Source organism: Dipodomys merriami, unplaced genomic scaffold, assembly GCF_024711535.1.
Source record: "Dipodomys merriami isolate MVZ:Mamm:240054 unplaced genomic scaffold, mDipMer1.0.p SCAF_3, whole genome shotgun sequence".
Classification (NCBI taxonomy): domain Eukaryota; kingdom Metazoa; phylum Chordata; class Mammalia; order Rodentia; family Heteromyidae; genus Dipodomys; species Dipodomys merriami.
This window is the reverse complement of record NW_027204492.1, coordinates 43,924,479-43,947,773: the sequence shown is the minus strand read 5'-3', so window position 1 is coordinate 43,947,773 and position 23,295 is coordinate 43,924,479. Positions and strand designations below refer to the sequence as shown.

The window sequence follows — 23,295 nt, the reverse complement described above, 5'->3', positions numbered from 1 at the left end:
TAGCTAAGATATGGAACCAATCTTTTTTTCTTGCGATTGTTTCTAACATATTTATAAGATGATTTCTTTGTTGCTTTTTATGACCCTCCCCCACGGTATAATCCCTGTTTTCACTGTACTTGATGTTGGTATAATTTGTGGAGGGGAAGAGGAAAAAAAATTGTTTAAACACAGATACAGGTGGACCCATTGCAACAATGAGATGTACAAGACTTTACGTCAAAAAACGAACTTTACAACTTTGGCTGGGGGCGGGAGGGGGGAATGGGAAGGGATGGGAAGGGGAAACAAAGGAGGAGGCAACAATGCTTGATAAGAAATGTACTCCTTATCTTGCCCATGTAATTGTAATCCCTCTGTACAGTATTTTCACAAAAATAAAAAAGACAAAAGAAATGTACTCACTACCTTGCCCATGTAATTGTAACCCCTCTGTATGGTATTTTCACAATAAAAAAAAAGAAAATCTACCTAATTTTTTGGCTCTCAAATAAAACTCCAAGTGCCCCATATTGATTCTGTAAAGCACAGTAATCTTCCTCCTATAGAGTTAATTAAAAATAACAATAAAAATACATTTTTATTGAATTCTGGCTCTTTGCTGATAATCTATAGGGAATAACAATATGAGCAAAACCATGTTAAAACTTCTTCTCATGCCAACAAATCCCACAAAGAGAATGAAAATCAGTGAAATGTATTGTTAAGCATGAATTGCCACTAAAATATTTATCTCTGTTGGAAGATATTAAAATGAGGAAACTTTCAAAGTGGAAGCTTCAAGCAATTGCATTAGAAGTTGCATAATTTTGTTAGACTGACCTTAGAATGGAATAAAAAGTTGCTTATTTCCATAATGTTGGTCTTCATTGATATAAAAGGTTAGATAATTTATCATGATACACAAAACAGTTCTCAAGAATACTTAGCTTAAAAACAGACATCTTGGTGACTTTTAGCTCTGTGCATTTTTGGGTAGTATGATAATCAACATAATTTACATTTAAGCGAATTTCTGTTCACTGGAAAGGTCTAGTTTGCCAGACAAGAGCACTGTATCTTCTATTTATCCCTAGAACAAGTACAGACCAACTGAAACAAGGTTAGGACACTCACTGCTGTCTTATGACAAAACTCACTTTGGACAAGACTTTTTTTTTGCTATTACCTGAGTTTGAACTCAAACTTTGAGTTTATGTAAGCAGGCTTGTTTGTAAAACTTGTGTTCTACCTCTTGAGTCATGCCCCTAGCCAGCTCTCTGCTGGTTACAGAGATGGAATCTTAGAGACTTTTCTGTGTAAACTAGCTTAGAACTGCAATCCTCCACATCCTATCCTCCTGAGTAGTTGGATTAAGGGTATGAACCACAGGCATCCAGCTAAGAAGACATTTTTGAATGAAGAGATTGTTGAGTTTTGACACATATACTCACAGTAATGAAATTACACACTTAATATGTTGTCCTCATTTAAAAGCTAAAGAGCTACTGTGTCACTCCTCAAGCCAATTCCTTTGCCCTCAATACCACCTACAGAGCATCTATTATCACCAATGGACTAAAAAGCAGCAGTCAGCCTTTCAAAAATTCACAGCATTACTCTACAAGGTAGAAGAGAATTTGGAGATACGCTGATCTTATCTCTTCACATATTGTTGCACATTTAGTGCAGCTTGTCATTTGTTTGGATTTTTTTCAGAATTCTCAATGTCTTAGATTCTTAGTAATACAGGTTTCCATAAGGTAAAGCTCCTTTTTATGAAGTTTTCAATTTTATTTCATTGGTTTTTGTTATTGTTATCAACCTTCTCCTCTACTTCAGAATTGTTCTCATTGGGGATAAAATGACTCCAGGTCAGCGGCACATGAAAAAGAAAATTCCTGCTACACTTTGGTAGGCTCAAAGTGTTACAAGCATCACATATATGTTTTTACCCCATCTTTCTAAATATGACATCATGTACAACTACAAACCTTTTCAGTTCTGGATTTTCCTCCATTTTCCATGTTCTTTCTTGGGGGTACCTGATGTATCAGATGTGAAAAGACCAAGCTCTTACATGTGATTCCAACGCTTCCCAGTACCATGATATTGTTAGCTTACCAGCTTTATACAACTTTGTTACAGCAATCACTATCTAGAGTTTGTGGAAAGATAGCTTAGTATTCTTACCATTTCTTGCATTTCCTTATGATATTTTTGGTGCAATAAAGCACACCCTTGAATGATCAGTAGAGGCAAAATTAGAAAGAGTGACCTAGAGGTATAAGGACACACATCTCAGTAGCAAATTCACAAGCCACATCAAAAACCAGTATTTCATATGTAGATTTCTAAAGAGTCATGACTACTAGAAATTGTTTTATAATTTAAAAACTAAGCAAAGTCTCACTATGGAAAAAACATGATTTAATATTAAGATCCTCATGTTCTCTCCCCTAGCTCTTAAGAATAAACACTACCATTAACATACTCTATCACTTGAAAGTCTATACTTGAGAAAATAGAAACATACCAATTAAAGAAACAATTATTACAGTTAAGATCATAGTCAGTGCCTGTTGTATGAGTGAGATGCATCTATGTTACACCATGGCCTCTGTTCCAGGCAATACAGAATCGGAAATTAGTCTCCCAAATAATCATTACCTGTTACTCATATCCAAATATACCTAATTGTCTCTCCATTTTCAGAGCCCTGCTTCCTTCATGCATGTCAGGTTTCAAATATGAATGCTCTATAAGAGGTTTTATAGTTATTAAAAAATTGCTCAAAGGTTAAATTGATACCTACTGCTACAGTCTGACTTAGTCTTCCTATTCAGAAATCTCATGTAGAAATGACTTGCTAAGAAGCTATTCATACTGAAAGTCCAAACTAGACTTCTTTAAGCCAAGTGAACTAAAGAGGAAGTGGACTTGAAACAAACTTAAGCCTGAAAGAAATAAAAAGAAAATTTAAGCCTCAAAAAACAATTTTCAGGAAATTGAAAATATTCACTATATGATATTCTTAAACTGGGGTTTAAGTCCAGCGATGACTATCTGACAGCTTCTTACTCAGAGCGTTCAATTAAAAATATTCCCAAAGATGGGCTGGGAAGGTGGCTCAGTGGTAGAGTGCTTGCCTTGCATGCATGAGGACCTGGGTTCGATTCCTCAGCACCACATAAACAGAAAAAGCCAGAAGTGGCGCTGTGGCTCAAGCGGTAGAGCGCTTGCTTTGAGCTGAAGAACTGAGAGACAGCGCCTAGGCCCAGAGTTCAGGTCCACGACCGGCAAAAAAAAAAAAAAAAAAAAAAAGAATTAAAAAAAAATATTCCCAAGAAATCTAACCTTGTGTTACACCATATTGGGCCTCACATTTGGGGACATAACTTAGCTATAATTGGGTTTATGAACATTTGCTCAGAGAATCAACCAGCTGAGGGTCAAAAGAAGAGGCTACTCTGAGGATCAAAGATCATAGACATGTGTGTGATTGGTCCAGTCAGAAAAACTTAATCATCACAAAGATAGATAAGTGACTGAAAGAAACTGATAACATCTGTTTGTATACTCTCTCATCTCTCTGTCTCTATCTCTCCCTCTCTCATCCCTCTTTGTCTGCCTCTCTCTCTCTCTCTCTCTCTCTCTCTCTCTCTCTCTCTCTCTCTCACACACACACACACACACACACACACACACACACACACACACACACACACTATGGAACTAACCTTTGAATTAAACTTTCTCCCTGCCAGATTACACAGGGAATCTATTTTGTTCAAAAGAGCAAACTACACAATCTGAGAAGAGGTATCCTTCATGCTCTGGAAATCAGATTTAGGAACAAACATAATCCAGAAATCAGAGCCCGCCAAGGCCAGACTGGCTGGTGGCAATGAGTGAGAGCAGCTTGCCACAGAACAGACCAGATGGGGCCCAGTGGGAGAAACTGAAAACTGGCCACCCTGGCACTCAGAAACTTAATGGAGCATCAGAAGACTATGCACATGAAGGCAGTGCTTAAGCATCTGACATTAAGATGGCCTGGTGCTAGTCCATGAACAGGGAGTTCAAGGAAAACATAAGCTTCACATGTAAATTTTTTTCCTGATTCTCCTAAATGCTTAAAACTCTAGATAGCTGGTCCAAACACCTGCCTATCAACCTCTCTATCTTACTTTCATTTTTTTCTCAAAATTAATTTTCTCCATTCTCAATAAAAGAATTAAAAAAAGGAAAGTTTCAAGATAGCCCAGTCATTTTCAAAAGTAATTCTCAGATTCTGATCAATACAGAAAACCCTCATTGACTTGGGGAACTTTTAAAATAAAGGGTAGCAAAGCCATATCTTTTCAGAAAAGAGTTCAAGAAGAGAAGATTAAAAAAATTCTTAAAACATTCATGGTAAGCTTCTGCTTTTTACAGTCACAAGTTTACAAAGGGTGGAAGAAGAGGAATGTGATAGAAAGAGAGAAGCTGTCACACTTTGTTATGATTTCTAAAATCTGAAGCAAATAGGAAATGCTAATAATTGTTAAATCTGAGGCCTGATGATTCATGCCTGTAATCTCAGTACTCAGGAAGCTGAGTCAAAATGAGTTCAAGCCCTGCCTGGGCTGAAGACCCAGGTGTTTCCAGACCAGTCTTGGCTACATAGTGGGACCCTTTAAAAAGAATCTGGATGACATGTATCTTGTTTTATTTTATAGACCCTGTAAATTTTATCTGTTATATAACTGCATTTTTTAATTAACAGAAATTCAACCAGGAGTTAACTAGTTAGAATTCAAAGGCCAATTATCTGCAAAGGTAATAACAAATTAGCCCACCTTTCAAAGGTTTTGTTAATAAAACCTCACTTTAAGCAAACAAAAGACATGAAAATTTAGACACAGAAAAAGTTAAGAGTTGAATATTCCCATTACTTGAATCTTACAAGAAAGAATCCACTACAAGATTTATTTAAATATAAAATGGCCACCATTGTGGTTAACTTGGAGTCTAATTCACAAAACAAATACTGCCTAAGTGCACAGTTTCTTAGGAATACAACTACCTCTAAAGACCTGAGGGTAGATCCCCCTATATAATCCCTATTTGATGTTGTTGTTTTATTTGCTTCTTTGTTTAGTTGCATAAAGAGAAGCAGCATGGAAACTGCATCAGAGAGAAACAACCATCAAGCAACATTCCACTTCTAAGGCAAATGTGTGCCTTGGCAAGTCATTTGCCTCTTCCATTTTCATGACCATTGAATAGAAACACCAGTCCCTTCTATTAATTCTTCCAGGAATGTTATTGAAGCTGTATGGTCCTAGCCAATATTTTAAGCAAAATTCTGATTGAAAGCAAAAAAGGTTTCTGCAGGGGAGCCCAAGCTCCAGGAAAAGGTAGAGCTGCTCTTTCAGCAGCCGCCTGGGGATGGAGGACTCAGGTTGGCACTAGCCGACTGGGCACACCCACTGGAAGATGAATAACCCCACTATGCAGCCCACACAAAAAACCACTCCTAACTTCACAAGAGCCAAAGAGGAAATGTAACTTGAAGAGCATTTCCCTCTGCAAACAACTGATCCACTGGGACTTTCACTTCAAGCCTCTCAATTGTTCGAAGTAAATGAGGCTCACATTAAAGGCCAGCCACTCACACATCAAGAAATCAAGCCTGCAGGGGGGTAGCCCCTCCAGAACTAGCCTCTCAGTGCTCAGCATTGGATTTACCCACATCTGAGACACTTGATCCAGCAAAGCTTGGCATCCTCCAAGCCCTGAAAGCTGAGGCACATCTGCAGTGGTTTCAGCCTCTGAAGCTCCATGTAGACACCTCAGATCTACTGCAGCACCATAAATGAGACTCCAGCTTTTCCAGAAGGTGACTTCATTTTTTATTCCTCTAATCACTAACCAGCAATACTCTGGAGCCACTAGCTTCAGCCTCTGGACACAGATACGCCATTGGAGACTGAGGCATTGTTAGGGAGGGATCTTTATTTCCTCCTACATGATAACTCTAACACACAGACAATGGAAAAAATCAGGTGGGGCCTCTAGGACCCAAAACTATTGGTCCTCTGATAAGAGGAATTCCAGTGCCCCAGAGGCCTCTCTGGAAAATGTCCTGCCTCCAACCTCCGAGGGAAAGAAATCTCAGGATCATTAGCAAGTACTCTGGCTGAGCTCAACTTTAGTGAAGGTGTACTGGGAGAAAGAAGATCTCTAAGGTAACCAGTTAATTGCCAATAAGGAATGATAATAATAAATTAGCAAATACTAATGTAAACTAACTCAGTTCTGCAGCAGTTGCATGGAGACAACAGATGAACAGTTTATTCTGGAACACATCTTGCAAGCTGATGTCTACTGGGATATGTACTGCCTTAGCCAGATATGAAACAGACCAATAAATATAATGCAGGCAATGTGTAGCTCTAGAATGTGTGGGTAAAGTGGAGCCCTTGATCTTTTGATAAAAACTGAAATGAGCACGCTTGGAAAGATATGAGTTTTATTGTCTTCCATTGCTTCTTATTGCAGTAAAAGATTGCTTTTGACCTTTAGGGATAAGACTTAAATGATTCTAAGAGCCCATCATAATAAGAAAATCATTTTTAATCATGCTCATTGAAAGAATCATTGGTTTATTCTAATTGAAAATGATGCTTTGTGTTATTTCCATACTATCCAAACCAGTTTTGTTAGTTGTCTAGTGCTTTGTGACCCTGCCATCAGATAGGTTTGTTGCTGTTCTTAACCTGAAGTTTTAAGAACCTATCTGAATAAGCTACTTCTTTTCTTGCTTTTCTTCAAAGTCTAACTTATGCTTTGTTTTTGTTATTTGCACTAAAATTACTGTTCATTCAACTTTTTTGCAGGATAACTAGAAGCATTAAATTCTGCCTGCCACATGTTTTTGCCCTAGATACTCTGACATAGCTATTGCACTACTACTTGTAAAGTTGTTGCATGAGTGACTATATAGCAAAGCACACACATGCCTTTAGGATGCCTCATATCAAAGATGTTACAATTAGCCAGTGAAGGGTGGAAAATACAAAGAGAAAATTCAAGCTAAATGCTTAGAAGCATATAACTAAAATTCTGGGACCTCTTAGCCACAATTACTCACTCCCTTAGAGTTATCATCTCAAAGTTATTCAGAATTGGAAACTAATTTTAAATGCCTCTCAAAGGAAACAATTTCACCCCCTCCTGAAGGAAGAATGATACATATTTCCCCCAAGTCACCATTCCCAGAAGAAACTAGTCACATTTGCTTCAGCTAACCATGAGAAAGGTAAACAGAAATGCTGACTACAGAAGAATAACACTTTCCAGCATCCAGAGGCACTAGGTAGGCATACTTCTATTCCTTAAGATCAGAAGTAAAATATAAGCATACTAAGGAGCTCTCAAAGGAAGGGATGGGAAGGGGAAACAAAGGAGGAGGCTATAATCTTGCCCATGTAATTGTAACCCCTCTGTACAGTATTTTCACAATAAAAAAAATGTAATATTTTCAAAAAAGATCTAAGCAACCCGACAAACAAACTGTCTTCATTCTCCCTTTTCAACCTTCTTTCTTCTTCTTTGACTCTTTTCCCTCATCCATGCGCACATTGTGCATGTGCTCATGCACGCACACGTGTGTGCGCGCACACACACACACACACATACACACACACAGATTCTATAAACTAAATAAAGGATGCCAAGAATGCAAATCTCACCCTCCAGTTTAAAACATTTTAAATACCTGACATCACTAATTCTACAAAAGTCTTCTGAGCAAAATGAACCCCAAGATAGGGACAAAAGAGGTTTTCTCTTTGTTGCTGATGTTTTTCGTGTATTTATAATGTACTATGTATTTTTTTGTTTCTCTTGTATGTTCTTCCCACATGGTATAACCCCTGTTTTAACTATATTGATTCTGGTGCCCTGCATCTTGTATATACATTTTTCTAATTTGAGGAGGGGAAGGGAAATAACAAAATGCTGAAATAAAGATACAGGTTAACCCATTGTAACAATGAGATGTACAAGACACTATGTTGAAAACGAACTTTACAACTTTGCGGGGGAGGGAGGGAGGGAGGAGATAGGGAGAGAGGGAGGGAAAGGATGATAGGGGAAAAACAAAGGAGGGGGTAATAATGCTTGATAGGATATATACTCATTACCATACTCATATTACTGTAGCCCCTCTGTACAGTATCTTTACAATTATATATATATATATATATATATATATATATATATATATATATATATATATATATATATATATATATATATATATAAAAGGAATCTTGCACTTTTGCCTCCTCAAATTTATGTGCAAAACCACCAAGTCCACATAGCTGACTTCCCAAACAACACCAGAGGACAGGTAAATAACAATATACAATTCTATGCAAGATTATCTCTGCAATATGAGAAGCTTTCACTCTTTTTACTTACATACCTATGTTCAAAGCCATGTTACATTGTTTCTAGAGCTGACAATATTCAGATGTGATTATATACCAAAATATTATAACCCTAGGAATCTCCTTGCAACTCACCTTCAAAATAATATTAGTGCAAATAATGTGATTAATGTGTTTGTACATGGACACAGTGACATAAGAGTCACTCTATGGACTGGGGCCATAGCTCAGTATTATAGCACTTGCCTAGAATGCCTAGCATACAAAAGGCCCTGAGTTCATCCCCACCACTACAAAAAGTCATTCTCAACCAAACCCTGACAAGTCAACACTTAATTCACATAGAAATAATAGCAGCATTGTCTTAGAGGAAGAGAGTCCCAAAGAGCCTCCAAACTAATACAAGATTAGAAACTAACCTTGTACTTCTTGCACAGTGAATCATATGGATGATCTCAACTCCACAACTATACTGACAACTCCCTCAGTTGCTGTGTAGCTGAGCACAGTGGATGTTCTGATATGCCTACCAATCTGATCTAATGTCAGGATAATACATTTCACAGTTATGATGGAGTAGACGAAGCACAAGATGAGGACGGCAGTTCTGACTATTGATCTACAATGCCATTTCAAGTAAGCCTTATTCCTGTCTGCACATCTCTAATGAAGGATGGATATTTATCACAAAAAGTGTCCAGGTAGAGGATCTGAATGCTAGTGACTTTGGGTCCCTATCTGAAGAATTATAATGTGCTCAGGAATGAGATATTACCCTGAATTGAAATTTTCTGTTTACATGTTCAATTCCCTTAAGCTCCCTGGATCAAAGATCAAGTATTTTTTTTTTGTATTCCAAGAAAATGGTAAGAACTGTGACTGCCACATTCTATATATGTAATAAATGCTAGTGGGTTGAATTACAGAACAAATGAAATAAAGGACAATGGAAGTGACATATACAATGCAATAGAGATATTACTATAGAATCTTATACATATCACATTATAGTAGTCATTGTCCAAAGCTATAATTGCTTAATAAATATTTCTTAGATGGATTAATTAATGTGAAAAATATAAGGAGACAGTAGGAAATATACCATATTATTATCCTAGGAATCTCAATGCATCTCACCTACAAAATAATAGGAGATTAGAAATGATTTTCCTTGCCTGTCTCCCCATTAGAATATGCATCCATTGCTAGAACATTTGACAAAGAGCAGGCACCCTACAAATACCAGGTGAATGAATAAATGAATCAGGCATTCCTATTATTCTATTCTATCCAGCCTATGTTCAGGAACTTCTTTTAAGGGAGGAAAGGAGAAATGTCATTTTTCCTCTGCAAGACTATGTGAAAGATGCAAGCTAATGGTCTATTCTGTGCTGAGCTATGAATTCTTTAGAACCACATTGCAGAAATCACTCTCAACCTCATGGTACATGCTAGCTTGGATGCACCTAGCCTTGCACAACCAGATCTGTGTGATTTTTATTAAACAAGGGGCATTGTCTGGCTTTGGAGTCAAGTACAGCATCAAAACTGAGATATTACCTTTGTTTCATTCTTTGTTTCATTCTTTCCATAGGAGAATGTTAGAAAGGATACCAAAATCTTGGGTAAAACATGTAATCACAGTCTGTGTCTCTTGCCTCTTCCATATATTTTATCAAGGCTCACATTTCCATGGAGCCTTGAATTGGTTGCAAAGTGATCGTCATGTCCTCAGGTTTTAATGCTTTATTCCATCTTCCCAAGCAATAGTAGTATCAGCAACTGAACCTTGGTATCTTTTACCTCAAATGTTTAATGGTCAATATAAGTCATCTGTGCACATAACTTTGTAGACCATATCTATATATAACCAGTATAAATATCTCTTTGGTTAAAAACATCTGGGAAGACAATCTCAGATAAAGAGGCCACTGCCAATCATGATTCTCCAGTTGTAGCTAGTCAAAATATTTAACATTTTGGGGGCATCTGCAAAGGATTTTGTGTTGCAATGCATAAAGTCATGTTTATGTATGGAAAACTCTTTCATGGTAGATGCACCTATTTTGTAGATGAGGAAATACTCCGAGAGGTTTCATAGCAAGAGATGACTGGATAAAAATGCTGGTGCTTTCATTGCTAGTAGCAGCATACAATCAGTTGTTCATTAAAAGGACTGCTTTTTCTATCAATAATTCTGGTAGATATTATTTTTTCAGAAACTAGAAGCAAACAATGTGAGTTGTCTTAGGACCCCTTTGCCCTAAAAAGTTTATATAAACACTATGAAGCCATTTTGTCTATGCCTAATACTCTGGGTATAGGAAGGAGTTGTTTCTGAGGCAGGAAGGTACCAACAAAACAGCACTTTTCAGGGACTGTAGAGTGTTGTGACTGATTCCTCACTCCCTTGATGACCAGCTCTAGAGTCTTAACATATCTGGGCCTTTGTTTCATCATCTACTAAATGGGAATATACCAAGATACCTGATTTCAAGTTCCAAATGAAACAATGCTTGTGAAGGTACTGAAACAATGCTTGTGAAGGTACTCTCCAATTACACAGTATTCCCTTAATTAGTGGACTAGACTAGGGCATTGCTTCCCAGTGCATCAAATTTTCAGCTAAAGAGGAACTTAAGGAATTTTTAGAAAAATGAAATCAATTTAGAAACTTATTTATAACCTTCTACTGAGTCACCCACACACTATCATTCACGTTATCACTTTATTACTCTGAAATACTTCAATAGCCGACAAACACCTGACCATATTGTGTTTTTAATGCATCCATTTAAAAACACTCACAGTAAAAGGAAACAGTTAACTCAAATGAATAGCAAATTCTTAAAATATTTGTATCAGTGACAGCTTCAATCTCCTCATCTGTCAAACATTATTACCAGAACTGCTATGAGATAGCAAAGCTGCTTTTTATTTTTATTTTTTTGCTTGTCTCCCACTAACCAGACCATCCATATTCTTGGCAAGATGCTAGAGAACAGTAGTGTGAAGAAGAAAAGGCAAGAGGGACATATAGGAAGCTGAATCACTCACAAGAGGAAAAACTGGCCTCCAAGCATTAGAGGGCTTCATTCATTTTCATCGTTATTTGGTGACTCATTCTAAGCTACTTCAACTAGCATATTGGTAACACTGGATGCCAAATATGGCATATTTTCAACAGGTGGAACAAAGTTCTTATGATAGGACACTACAGAGAGATTTCAAGTGCTCATATTCCTTAATATTGAGCTCTTAATTCCCACTCCTACACAAAAGTCCTCTATGTAGGGATACTTGTTGCCCTAAGAAGCACCGATAACAAACCCAGTGCACAGAAATGGGCTCCGGCAGAGAAGTTCTCCCTATCCCTGCCAGGGGATGTGCCAAGAGAGTGGTGATGGTATACCAAGCACCTTCTGAAAGTCTAGGAGGACCTCAAAGAGCATGTAGCTGCACTTACCTCAGGCAGGGGCACACCATTGATGATCAGATCTGGCTGCTGGGGACCCTGGCTATTGAAAGAGTGATGGTAGATGTGGTTGGCACTGGTATTTCGAGTATTCTGGTTCTCCACGTTCAGGAAAGTGCTCTCAGAGCGGCGGCAGCCTAGGGGCAGTGTTTGTTGGTGGTAGTCAAAATAGTTGAGAGAGGAGGTCAGGGAGGAGCAACTGACAACATTCATCTTGTCTGTCTCCTCCACATCCCTGGGTACCAGACGGATGTCATTCTTGCTGATTTTTTTCTTCTTGCTTGATTTCTTTTGATGCCCATAGGAGTACTCAGCAATTCTATGTGACAGAAAAGGGAGCATGAATCCATAACACTCTCCCAAACCATGCACTGATTAATAAACATTAAGCACCCAAGAGGTTGCACCCCATCTCAGCTCCAGCTCCTTATTCTGGTGCATTACATCATCGGGTTTCTCCCTGTGCTTTTTACATGTGAAAACAAGCTGAGGGCCATGAAGTTCTCAAATTAAACATAGAAACCTCCCACCACCACCCCCTGAAAAGAAAAAATTTCCTATACATTGGATCTGGATTTTTTCATTAGGAGTGGCCAGTTAGGTAGGGTAAGGGATGGGAAAAAGTTGAGCCTATGGGAGAGAAAGCACGAAAATGCTCAAATCTGGAACTTCCCTGGAACCCGAAGGAGCTCCTGGGTGAAATAAAAAGCAAGTCCCAATTTAACAGAAGAAGAAATAGAAGAAAATAAAAATGTAATCCCCTTGCCATTTCCTCCAGGCATTTGTCAAGTGGCAAAACAAAACAAAACAAAACACTCAAAAATAAAAATTAAAAAAACCCACCCTCCATCAGCTTCCTCTTTAAAGTGACCTGATCAGTTTTTGGACTGGGATAGATTTGCTCCAGTCCTTTAAAGCCTCATCAGCTCCTTCCTTCCAAATCCTCATCCCTACCCTAGCCCAGTTCTCTTCTACTCTCCACCCTTCCCCCTCCTCTCCTACAGAAATGTGATAACCAAACCCATTTGAATGAGGGGAAATGCCTTTTTACCTCTTTCCCCTAAGGCTCACTTTCTCCTCTGCCTTTTTGTCTTGCTGCTCGCTAATGGGAGAAACTGAGATGCAATGCAGACACTTGCTGTTTTGTCCTTTTATAAAACAGCCGAGGAGACAAGTGATGGTTAAACAATTACTGCAAAGGAATTTAAAGGTTAGTGCATTCAGCATCCTTCTCCATTCAGGTGTACCTACAAGCAGCTGTGCTGCAACTGGAACATAAAGAGCTCAATTTAATTAACACTGACACAGACTCAGCAACGTGCACCCAAGACACCAAGCATTAAGAGACTTGTCAAAAGAAATACATTAAAATGTAGCTAGATTCTCAATGCCATGTATTACTTTGCATAGCATATAATGACTTTGGTTTATTATTTGAAAATTCAATTTCTGGGCAATAATCAGCAAAACAATAGGATTAATAAATAATACAGGGTGGTCTTTACAAGGGAAAGATTGTTCCTGTATTCTCACATGGCAAAGCTAATTGTCTGAGTACAAAAAGCAAGCTCAACTCAAGCAGCAATTTCAGATCATCTCACAAGTCTCATAAATGAATGGATTTTAGGAAGAAGCTCTGTAGAAGCTGAGAACAAGAAACCTCTACCTAATCACATAGGAAGAAAAGCTCTTGAACTTTAGGTTTGTGAGCAGATGGGGAAAGTGCATATTTTCAGAGGCAAATTCTTGCTGTCCTCAGGATCTACCTAGAGCTCAGTAATTGAGGTCCCCTCATCCTTTCATTCTATGCCCAGGCCCACTTGTAATGATGGCAAACTAATGCTACTGAGACTTGGGAGCAGATAAAGTCTCCAAAACCCAACGACTAGGGTTGATTTTATTTTCTAATCTGTTTAGGCAATCAATGGAAAGTTCTATTTTCTTTTTTTTTTTTTTTTTTACCAGCGATTGCTAAGTTTGGCAATGCCCCACTCAATTATTCAGCTGAGGCATTCATTGCACAGCCCTTTCTGTACTGACCAATTATTTAAATAAACTGTACTTCATTAATCCCAAACAATCACAGGGAAGAGAGTGCTTTACAAAATATACATTTAGGTAAAGTTGCACTCTTTTCCTAATTCAAAAGCTTTCCTCCCTGTTTAATGACCTCCCTGGCAAGCTCTCAGAAAGAACTCTTATAGTGATACATCACCAAGGGGTGGCAAAGCTGGTTTCTTTTTCTTCAAGGAAGAGATCTTATGCATTTACTCTATGCTGAGAAAATAGCTTAAAAAGTGTTCCCTCTATTATTATGTCTATATAAATAAAATTTTATTGACCCTGCATTTTTCTCCTATAAAAAGCACCACTGGCAGTCACAGGTTTCAAAGGTAAAAGCAATATTAATTTCCATTTCTCCTATTTGAAATGACTCGATGCTGAAGGAAAGAAAAGTCATGGCCATTTCACTAGTAACAGGATTAAAGCATTTATGAGGCATTGCAGCTGCTCTTTTATGGCACCTGATTGATATTCATGTGTGGTTAGCATTTGTCTACTAACTTGTGTAATGCAGAGAATAGTAAAAGGGAAACAATAATTGCATGGCTCTTACATATTCAGGGGGCTCTGATTCACAGAAGTGTGTATTTCAGATGGTGTCAAATACAAATCGGACCTACAGGAACGTATTTTGATTGATTAACATGCAAGCACAGATGGCACAAAAGACACACTGGATGTGTAGGTGTACAGAAAACGCACACACACACACACACACACACACACACACACACACACACACACACACCCCTTGAATGGAAATAACAACATCATTTTCAGCAAAGTAAAGAAACAACTTTTTTTCAACCATTTCGATGAGACACTGCTGGAAAAATTGTTAACTGTATTAACTGAAGTTGGATTCCAGAAATTCTTAGACTGATTTGTTCTACTAAATTGTAAGAAAAGACTTCAGCAAAAGCCTCTGATGCTCTAATGAGGATTTAAAAAAAAAAACTACACAACATTTAAGTTTCCACATTCCTCTTCTCTTCTGCCCTGTCTTCTCCTCTTTTCTAATTCCCTCCTATACATACATCTTGCACATGCTTCAAGGGAAAATGTAACACAACAGCCCATAGTGACATCCACTGGTAGCAACCAGATCTTAATGCCACAGTACAGTCCCACATTAGAGGAAAGCCCCACCAATTCACAAAGATTGCTATTTTAACTGAAACATCTGGATGCAAAGTCTTGTCCCTCATTGGGATGTTTGATCTCTACACAACAACCAACCAAAGAGATATGTGAAAACATACAGATGCTTGACAAAATCTCACTTTATATAGCCAGATGTTTGGGGACTGGTTACAAAACAAGCCAAGAATAGACTACAAAACACTAATCACATGCTTTCCAACACACTCCTCTCTCTCTCCCCTACTCTTTCTCATCTTAGACTTTCATTATCAAGCTTTCTCTATAGTCTATCCATACAGCCGGACAGGGTAGCTGTCTGTATTCCCTGTAATGTCAACACTGGTTACCAAAACATCATTGTGCCCCTGCAAATTAAATTATGGTGCTTAGTGGTTTTGTTGAAAATATGACTCTGACACTCTGTCTTTCACTTATTTTTCTCTTCTCTCCCTTTCTTCTTCCTCCTCTCCCTCCCTAATTTTTTCTACTGCAAGTTCAGTGGAGACACCTGTGTAAATTTTACAATGCTAATTGCTTTTCTGCTCATCATCATTATGTGACAGAACCATTCAAACAGTAAATGATTGTCTTCCAGCAAATTGTCAGATCAAAAGAATTGATCAACTTAGACTGTCACAAAATTTTCACCTTTCACAGAGAAGCACTGTGAATATGCTACATGCATTTAAGTAGAAAACAAAAGCACTGGTGGTTTCACACCAACATAAATACACACACCTGTCTCATCCAAGACAGGGAAGGAAAGAGAAAAGTTAGCTCTACCTGCAATTGTAGGTCCGTATCTCTTTGTTGTCTCGCTTGCACTTGATTGCAACAAAGATCATGGTGACAAAAAGGATGCCTGCGATGGAGCCCAGAGCAATAATGAAGATCAGGGACAGGTTTACCGAACCCATTGACTCTTGAGCATCAAGAGCTGGGGACAGGTAGATTAGGACGAGCGCAGAGGCAGAAAGAGATGTCTTGCCGTGATCATGTGCCACCACAATAAGCTCATAGGAAGCCTTGGAGCTTTCGCTGAAGGTACGGGTGGTTCTGACTTCACCGTTGACCTGGTCTATTTCAAAGTAGCCGCGGTCGCCCTCGGTCATGTCGTAGGTGACTCGGCCATTTTCTCCCTCATCATAGTCATCTGCCTTAACTACGGTCACCAAGTAGCCTATGCCGGAGTTTCGGGGAATGTAGACCTCCGCAGTGCCGTTGATTAGGGGCGGGGCCGTGATAACCGGGGTATTGTCATTCACGTCCAGGATGATGACCCGCACTGTGGCGTTGCTCTGTAACGAGGGCAGGCCACCATCCTTTGCCAGCACCTTAAATTCGAATGCCTTGGTCTGTTCATGGTTGAAAGACCGCAGCGCGTAGATATCTCCAGAGTTGGGGTTGATGGAGACATAGGTGAATACAGGCATGTCCCGTACCTGAGAAGGCACGATCTGATAGGAGACACTACCATTGAGCCCCAGGTCGGGGTCTCGGGCTGACACAGAGAGCAGATAAGCGCCGGGTGTGTTGTTCTCCTGCACAATGACCTGATAATAGGGTTTAGAGAAGTGGGGGTGGTTGTCGTTCTCATCCGTGATGCGCACAGTAAAGGATTTGGCACTTTGTAGCATGGGGACACCGCCGTCTCGGGCTTGGATTGTAAGATTGTACTGGTCGTGTTGCTCGCGGTCCAGCCTTCCATCCACCAGGATAGTGGAGAAGCTCTCATACTCCTGTAGCCGAAAGGGCACATTGCCCAGCAAACGGCACTGCACACGTCCATTGAGACCGGAATCGCGATCAGATACTCGAACCAGGGCGATTACGTAGCCTGGGGGGGCGCTCTCGCTTACCTCCACAAGCTCGCTATTGACTGACAACAAGTTGATAACCGGTGGATTGTCATTGGTGTCCAGCACGCTGACGGTGACCTTGCAGTGTGCTGGGATAGAATTGGGTCCCAGGTCCTTGGCTTGAACGTCCAGTTCATACACGTGGCCCTCTTCGTAGTCTAGGGCACCCGTGACTGTTACCAAGCCGCTGTGTGGGTCGATTTGGAAGAGTTCTCTTGTGCGGTCGTTGACATAGCCATAGAAGGAATAGACAACTTGGCCGTTGGTGCCCTCGTCTGGGTCACTGGCATTGAGGCGAATGACGGGTGTGTTGGGAGGTGAGTTCTCAGGGACACTCACCGCGTAAGTGGACTCGCCAAACACCGGGTTATTATCATTGGAGTCTGTCACCTTGATGCTGAGGCCAACTGTGCCTAGATGTGGTGGGTCGCCGCCGTCCAGCGCAGTGATTCGAAAGCTATAGTGCGACTGTGTCTCACGATCCAGGCTCTTCTCCACCACGAGTTCAGCAAAGCGTGACCCGTCGCCGCGAGTCTTGATCTCCAGGCCGAACAGCTCATTGGGCGTGAGCTCGTAAGTCTGCACACCAAAGCTGCCCGAGTCTGGATCATAGGCGCTGTCCAACGGAATGCGCGTGCCAGGACTGGCGGCTTCCGAGATCTCTAGCTCTATCTGCGCAGCCGGGAAACTGGGTGCGTTATCGTTCAGGTCCTTGATCTCCACCTTAATCACACAGATCTCCATTGAGCTGGACATGACCTCCAGCGAGATGATGCACTTGGGGCTCTGGCGGCACAGTAGGTCACGGTCGATCTTTTGCTTCGTGACCAACAGGCCGGAGCTGGGGTTGATATCCACCAGGTGCGGAGCAGAGTTGGATACTACGCGAAAGGCAGAAGCCTGGCGGGGGTCTAGCGCGAAGCCCGCCTCTCGCGCGTCCTTGGCCACGTTAGCGATCACTGTCCCAGCGCGCTGTTCCTCTTCTACTGAGTACTTGAGGTTAATGAGGGCGGCCGCCTGGGTCCACAGTACTGCTAACAGCAGCAGCACCGGCAGCAGGAGTGATTCCATAGCTGCGCGGGGCTCTGCTTGGCCTCGCCGCTCCACACCCCTCCGAGGCCGACGCCTCCGGCGCTCCAGCTTCCCGCTGGCTCGGGCCGCCTGTTGCGTGCGCCCCGTGGCCCCGGAGGCCGCGGGAGGAGTCCCGCCAAGGGCGGCCCGGCGGCGCGGGGAAAATACCCGGGCCGGCTCCAATGCTGAGGTTGCAGTGGACTCGGCGGGGGCTCGCTGGGGGCCCGGGGACTCCGAGGGCCCGAGGGAGCACCGCGCGGCCCCGAGCCCCCTCCCTCCAGCCCGGCTACTCAGTTTTCCCCCTTCAAAGATAGCTGGGCGCGATTGACTGCAGCTGCGCAGGGCTGCAGGTCGGGTGGCGTCTGCACCTCCCAGAGGAACAGCGGCTGAGTCCAAAGAGCTTATGGGGCAAAGCTGCGGAAGGCAGTGGGGATGCAACCTTCCAGACACAGACCGACCCGCCGCAGCGCACAAGCACTGAGGCTGGCGAGCGCCGTGTTGGTGCACCTGGCATGCGCAAGGACCTCCCCCCAGCGCTCCCAGCTCACTGCAGAGAGAGGACCCGCCTGGTACGCTCCCTCCCGGGTCGGGGTGGGGGGCACACTGGGTTCTTCGAGGCCTATTGGGGAAAGAAGGGGTTTGCAGGCGGAAGCTTGAGTTGCTAGCAAGTGCCCAGAACGTCAGGGGATCTGGCAGAGCCGGATGGCGGCGGTCCGAGGGGGTGACACAGGAAGGGGGAGGGGAGACAAGCTGCCAAATCAAGAGCGCAATCCCTCGCGGTGAGGTAGGCGGCAGAGGGCTTGGGAGGGGGACGTCTGTACAGAATTTGAGGTGGGCGCGGAATCCCCTCCCCCAGAACGACTGAGGGATAGCGGGCGTTTGCGTCTCGGAAACCAAAGTTACCAACCACAAACCCGGGCCTCCACGTCAAGTTTGTGGAAATGGGGCAGATGTCAATTTGTCCAGGAAAATCAAAGTCTCAGTCTTTCCAAGGACCCGTGGAGGGGTGAAGGAATGGGGAGGGAAGGGAGGGAACCGACAACAGTACCGGCCAGGAGAGGCGGGGCTGCCGCTGCGGGAACCGGGGACTTCTTCTCCCGGGGTCTGGGCTGAAGTGTCGCTCCTAGAGCCGCTGCTGCTGCCGTCGCCGTCGCCGCCGCCGCCGCCGCCGCGGGCAAAGCCCCCCTAGCTCAGTCGCATATCTCTGGGGTCCGCTTCAGTAGCTGCCACAGTCAACGGTTATTTCGCCGCCAAAGTTACTTGCAGGAGCGTCTTGATTTCATTCTTCTGGAGAGGCGCTGGCCGCCCAGCCTCCGATTCCCTCTCCAGGGCGATCGCGCGCGGAACGTCTGTCTGGCTCTCAGTATCCAGCTGTATGTGAATGTTTGCGAGAGAGGAAGAGTGAGTGTGTGGTATATGCTAAGTAAGAGTGTGGAGTACGAGAGAGCAAGAAGAGATAGGGTGGGAGGTTTCGGATCTCGGTTGAATCCGCTCAGCTGGAATGCCTCGAAGGACAACGCATCAAAGGCTGGCGCCAGGCTAGGGACGCGGATGCTAACACCCTCCGGTGCAAGCTAAGCATGGTGTGCGGGAGCTGGGCTGCCGTCTGCGCCCGCTCGTCCGCCTTCCCTCTGCACCAGCCGCTGACGCTACTGCTGCTGCTGCTTCCTCCCCTTGCCGCAAACTACTGGTGGTGGAGTCTGGAGATGGCTGGAGAGAGCTCGGGCTGCCGAGCCCAGCTACGCCAGGCGCTGGCCAATCAGCGCGCTGCCCAGCGGGCTCCGGTCTAGAGGCGGGATCACGAGGAGGGGGAGGGCGGGGAGGGGCGGAGCCAGGCGGAAACTTACACACGGTTGGGGATAGAGTAGTACCCCCGCCCGCCAAACCCTTTGGGGAGTCGGGGGCGACAAGGCTGGTGGAACAGGAATGGGAAAGATGGAAGGGTGGAAGGGGTACGCCGACACTGCGGTTCATGCTTCCTGGGAACTGCTCTCCTCTCGCCTCTGGTTTGTCGAGATTGCAGGGGAAAAAAATGAGGAGGATTAGATTCTCTTGCCATGTTTATCTCCCTCACATATCTTCATATCTCGAATGTAATATTCTCTTTCTCTCTCTCTCCCTCTGTCTCATCGCTCTGGATTTCTCTATTTCTCTGTTTTCTTCGGGTAGTGGAAAGGAGAAAGGCAAGAATAAAATGCTCCCGGAGTGGTCATTAAAGGGGCTTTTGAAAGAGAGTATTCACTTTAGCGAAAAGCTACGGCCGCCATCCACCCAGACCATAACTTTCCCATCCCTGTCTCTGGGCAGAAGCAGCACTTCCCCACCCCACCCCCACCCCCACAGAGCCTCTGGTGGGTTGCATCGTCCTTGCTGATTGCTTGGGTATGTGACATAAGGACTGAGGCTTGAGGGGGTCTGAACACATTTTGTTGCCCTTCACCCAACCCTGTTGGAGAATTGGACTCTTCATCAATAAACTGTGCTTTTGAGAAAAGCTAGTGGAGAAGATGCCACTGTGCTGCACCTCCCAGTTCAGAGCCAGAAAAGACCAGATCCAGGCAGAAGCCGTGGGTTGGGAGCTCCAACCCCACCGCGTAGGTCCCAGGTAGCTGGAAGCCTGAGCTGGTGGTGTGCTGGGTGCCCCAACCTTCCCTAGGAGCCTGGGTCCGCAAGTACTGTCAGCTCCGCTCCCAAGGCAGTTGCGGTTGTGAAGCGTGCTAATCTGGGAAAAGGGAGACAGGCATGGCCAAGACCGAAGGCTCCCAGAAAACACCGGGACACTCCCACTCCCTCTGTCCCATTCTAAGACTCTTAAGGTCGAGGGCACAGACACCTCCGCTTAATACATCTTTTCTCTCTCTTTTTATATAATAGATTGGGGGTGGGGAAGCAGATTCTGAATTAACAATTCTTGAAGGAATGTGTAAAGCTCTCTTCTGAGTTAAGTCGTCTCTGCTATTTTGAAAGTCTTGGGTGAGCAAACTCATTATTATCACAGTGACATTGGCCAGAGCCTGAGAGCTTAAAATGAGACTCGCTTTTGCCCTTTAAAAGACATTAATACGAAAAGGAGAAAGAAATTTGGACACATCGTGGATTTTCTCAAAACTATAATCGTCTTGCAAAAAGCAACCTAGTTGCTTAAAAAAAAAATCTTCTGAAAGGATCTAGTTTAGCAGCCTTTACCTGGGCAGTGGGAGGGGAGAAAGACAGCTTCCTCCAACGAAAAGGAATTATTTCGAGAGTGGGGTTGCAACCCCTCTAAACGTGCAGCAGAGGCCAAGGGAAGAGCTCTGGAAGCCTGATTTGCTTTCCGCGTGGGGGTCGTTTCACTCTCTCATGTTTGAATGCAATTCAGCCCAGAACATCAGGGTGAAAATTCGGGCGTTTGCATTGAGATTGTTTCATTTTGATCATTTAGAGCTGCGGGTGGACTACTGAGACGGTGGCTCGAGAGAGTCCCATCGCCCGCCCGGTTTTCTGCAGACAGCATTGAAGAAATGGGCAAGTAAGTGGAGGAGAATGACAAACATGGCAGGCGGGCGCACCTCACAGGCTCCGCTAAAGGAAAGGTTCCATTTGATTTATCACAGTTATTTACCTTTAATGTTTGCGAATGGGAATGAAATGCATCTTGGTCTAATTAAAAAGGCCTAAAAAGGCATTTGAAATAGTTTTGCTATCTGATCATGGGATGTGAGTTCGGCATTTGGCAGCTTTCTAAAATATTGCTTGGACTATTTAAACAAAACAATTAGCAGCATGCTAAAATGTTTGTGTTCTATGCTTAGAAGCTTTTAGCTGTAAACTTTAAGGCGATCTGTTCCCCTTTAAGTTAAAAAAGGATGATGCTGCTTCCTTGTGGCGAAGGCTGTCAGGAACCCGCTGATCAATAAAACTAAACTGGCGCCTCCACGGCTTGATTGAGCGGGAGCAAAGAGTCTGAGTAGTCTCGGCCATTAACAATCCCCCAGGTAACAAGAAATGGAAGAATTACTCAGGTAAAATGATTAACATTGCCATGGCATCTGAAAAGATGCACACAACAAGATAAGAAGACGGCAGACCTTTTACCTTAGGGAGTGCTAATAGAATGTCTATATTCTGCTGTCTTTTACAGATAAATAGGAGAATTCAATTCATGTAGGATGTCATTGCCATTGTAATTGCAATCACATTGTAAAGGCATGTTCTGCATTTGCAGAGACAAACATTCTTCATTAAGGCGATTGCATCGTTTTCCCACTTTCCTGCTCACTGCTCACACTCTAAGCACCCCTCTTTTCCAAGCAGAGAACCCAAGTACTTCCAGCCACCAAACAGCTTTTACAGAAGCCCCAATACTGAGGAAGGCAGAAACCATACATCTCTCCTTTCCTTTTCTCCCTTTACCTCTCACATCTCCAAGCTCAAAATGACAGCACACCCCCCCCAAAGATGGTTCTTCTACCCCCCAGTTAGATAATCCTAACACCCTTCCTCTCATAATCTATTTCTAATAAGCATACTTATTAAACTCCAACAATACCACTAAAGTGGCAAAAAAACACCTTCGTGACCACAAATTTATTAGCTAACCAAATAAAAGCATCCTGCATGTAGTTAATAAAAACAAAAAGAAAGTTCTCTTCATTTTAGCTTCCATTTATTTCAATCCTGAAGGGAGCCCCGCCTCTTCAGCCTCTTTAGAGACACAAGAGGGACATCTAGTGACCAACCTTAGTATTTTTTTAACCTATTGAGAAACACTGGACTCTAGGTACCAACTATGGTGTTATACCTCCCTTTGTGGCTTTCTAGGCCAAAGCACTTCTTACACTACAGTGGCCAGGATCAAAGTTGACAAAGATTCTTTTTTGTCTTTAGAATTTTCTCTATATCACTTCAATAATGCTGAAAGGCAACAGGAAAAAACAAAATTAGGAAGTCCTTATATTTAAATCAAGGCAATATATCAGTAATTCTTGCTGGCCCAAGAATGGTAAGCATGTTCAGAAAAAAATAAAATTGATGGTAGGAACTCAGATACCATGATGAGAGACTGTTCTCATGAATCCAAGGGAGTGTTCTGAGATGTGTTTTCAGAAGTGTTTGAATCTTCAAAAAGAATTACCTCCAAATAACTCCTTTTTCCCTCTCTCTCCCCTCTTCCTCCTTTCTTTCCTTCTCCTCCCTTTCCTCTTTTCTCCCTCTCCTCTTCTACCTCTCTGTACTCTTGCTGAAGAAAAAGGGATCCTCCCTCTACCTTGCCTATTGTGTCTCA

General features: G+C 42.7%; 1 protein-coding gene across 3 annotated transcripts in view; it reads right to left on the bottom strand.

The window, feature by feature from the left end:
- Pcdh19 (protocadherin 19) overlaps window positions 1-18,155 on the bottom strand; it is a 121,102-nt gene extending 102,947 nt beyond the window's left edge. For 2 of the 3 annotated variants that reach the window (XM_070040094.1, XM_070040095.1), the window contains exons 1-2: window positions 15,886-18,155; window positions 11,887-12,214 (exon numbers count right to left, since the gene is read on the bottom strand). In XM_070040094.1, coding sequence (XP_069896195.1) covers window positions 11,887-12,214; window positions 15,886-18,032 — 2,475 coding nt within the window. In that variant the 5' untranslated portion in view covers window positions 18,033-18,155. Of the gene's footprint in view, window positions 1-11,886; window positions 12,215-12,946; window positions 13,088-15,885 lie in introns of all 3 variants that reach the window. The other variant, XM_070040097.1, reaches the window with a different exon arrangement.
- Between the last annotated feature and the right edge of the window lie 5,140 nt (window positions 18,156-23,295).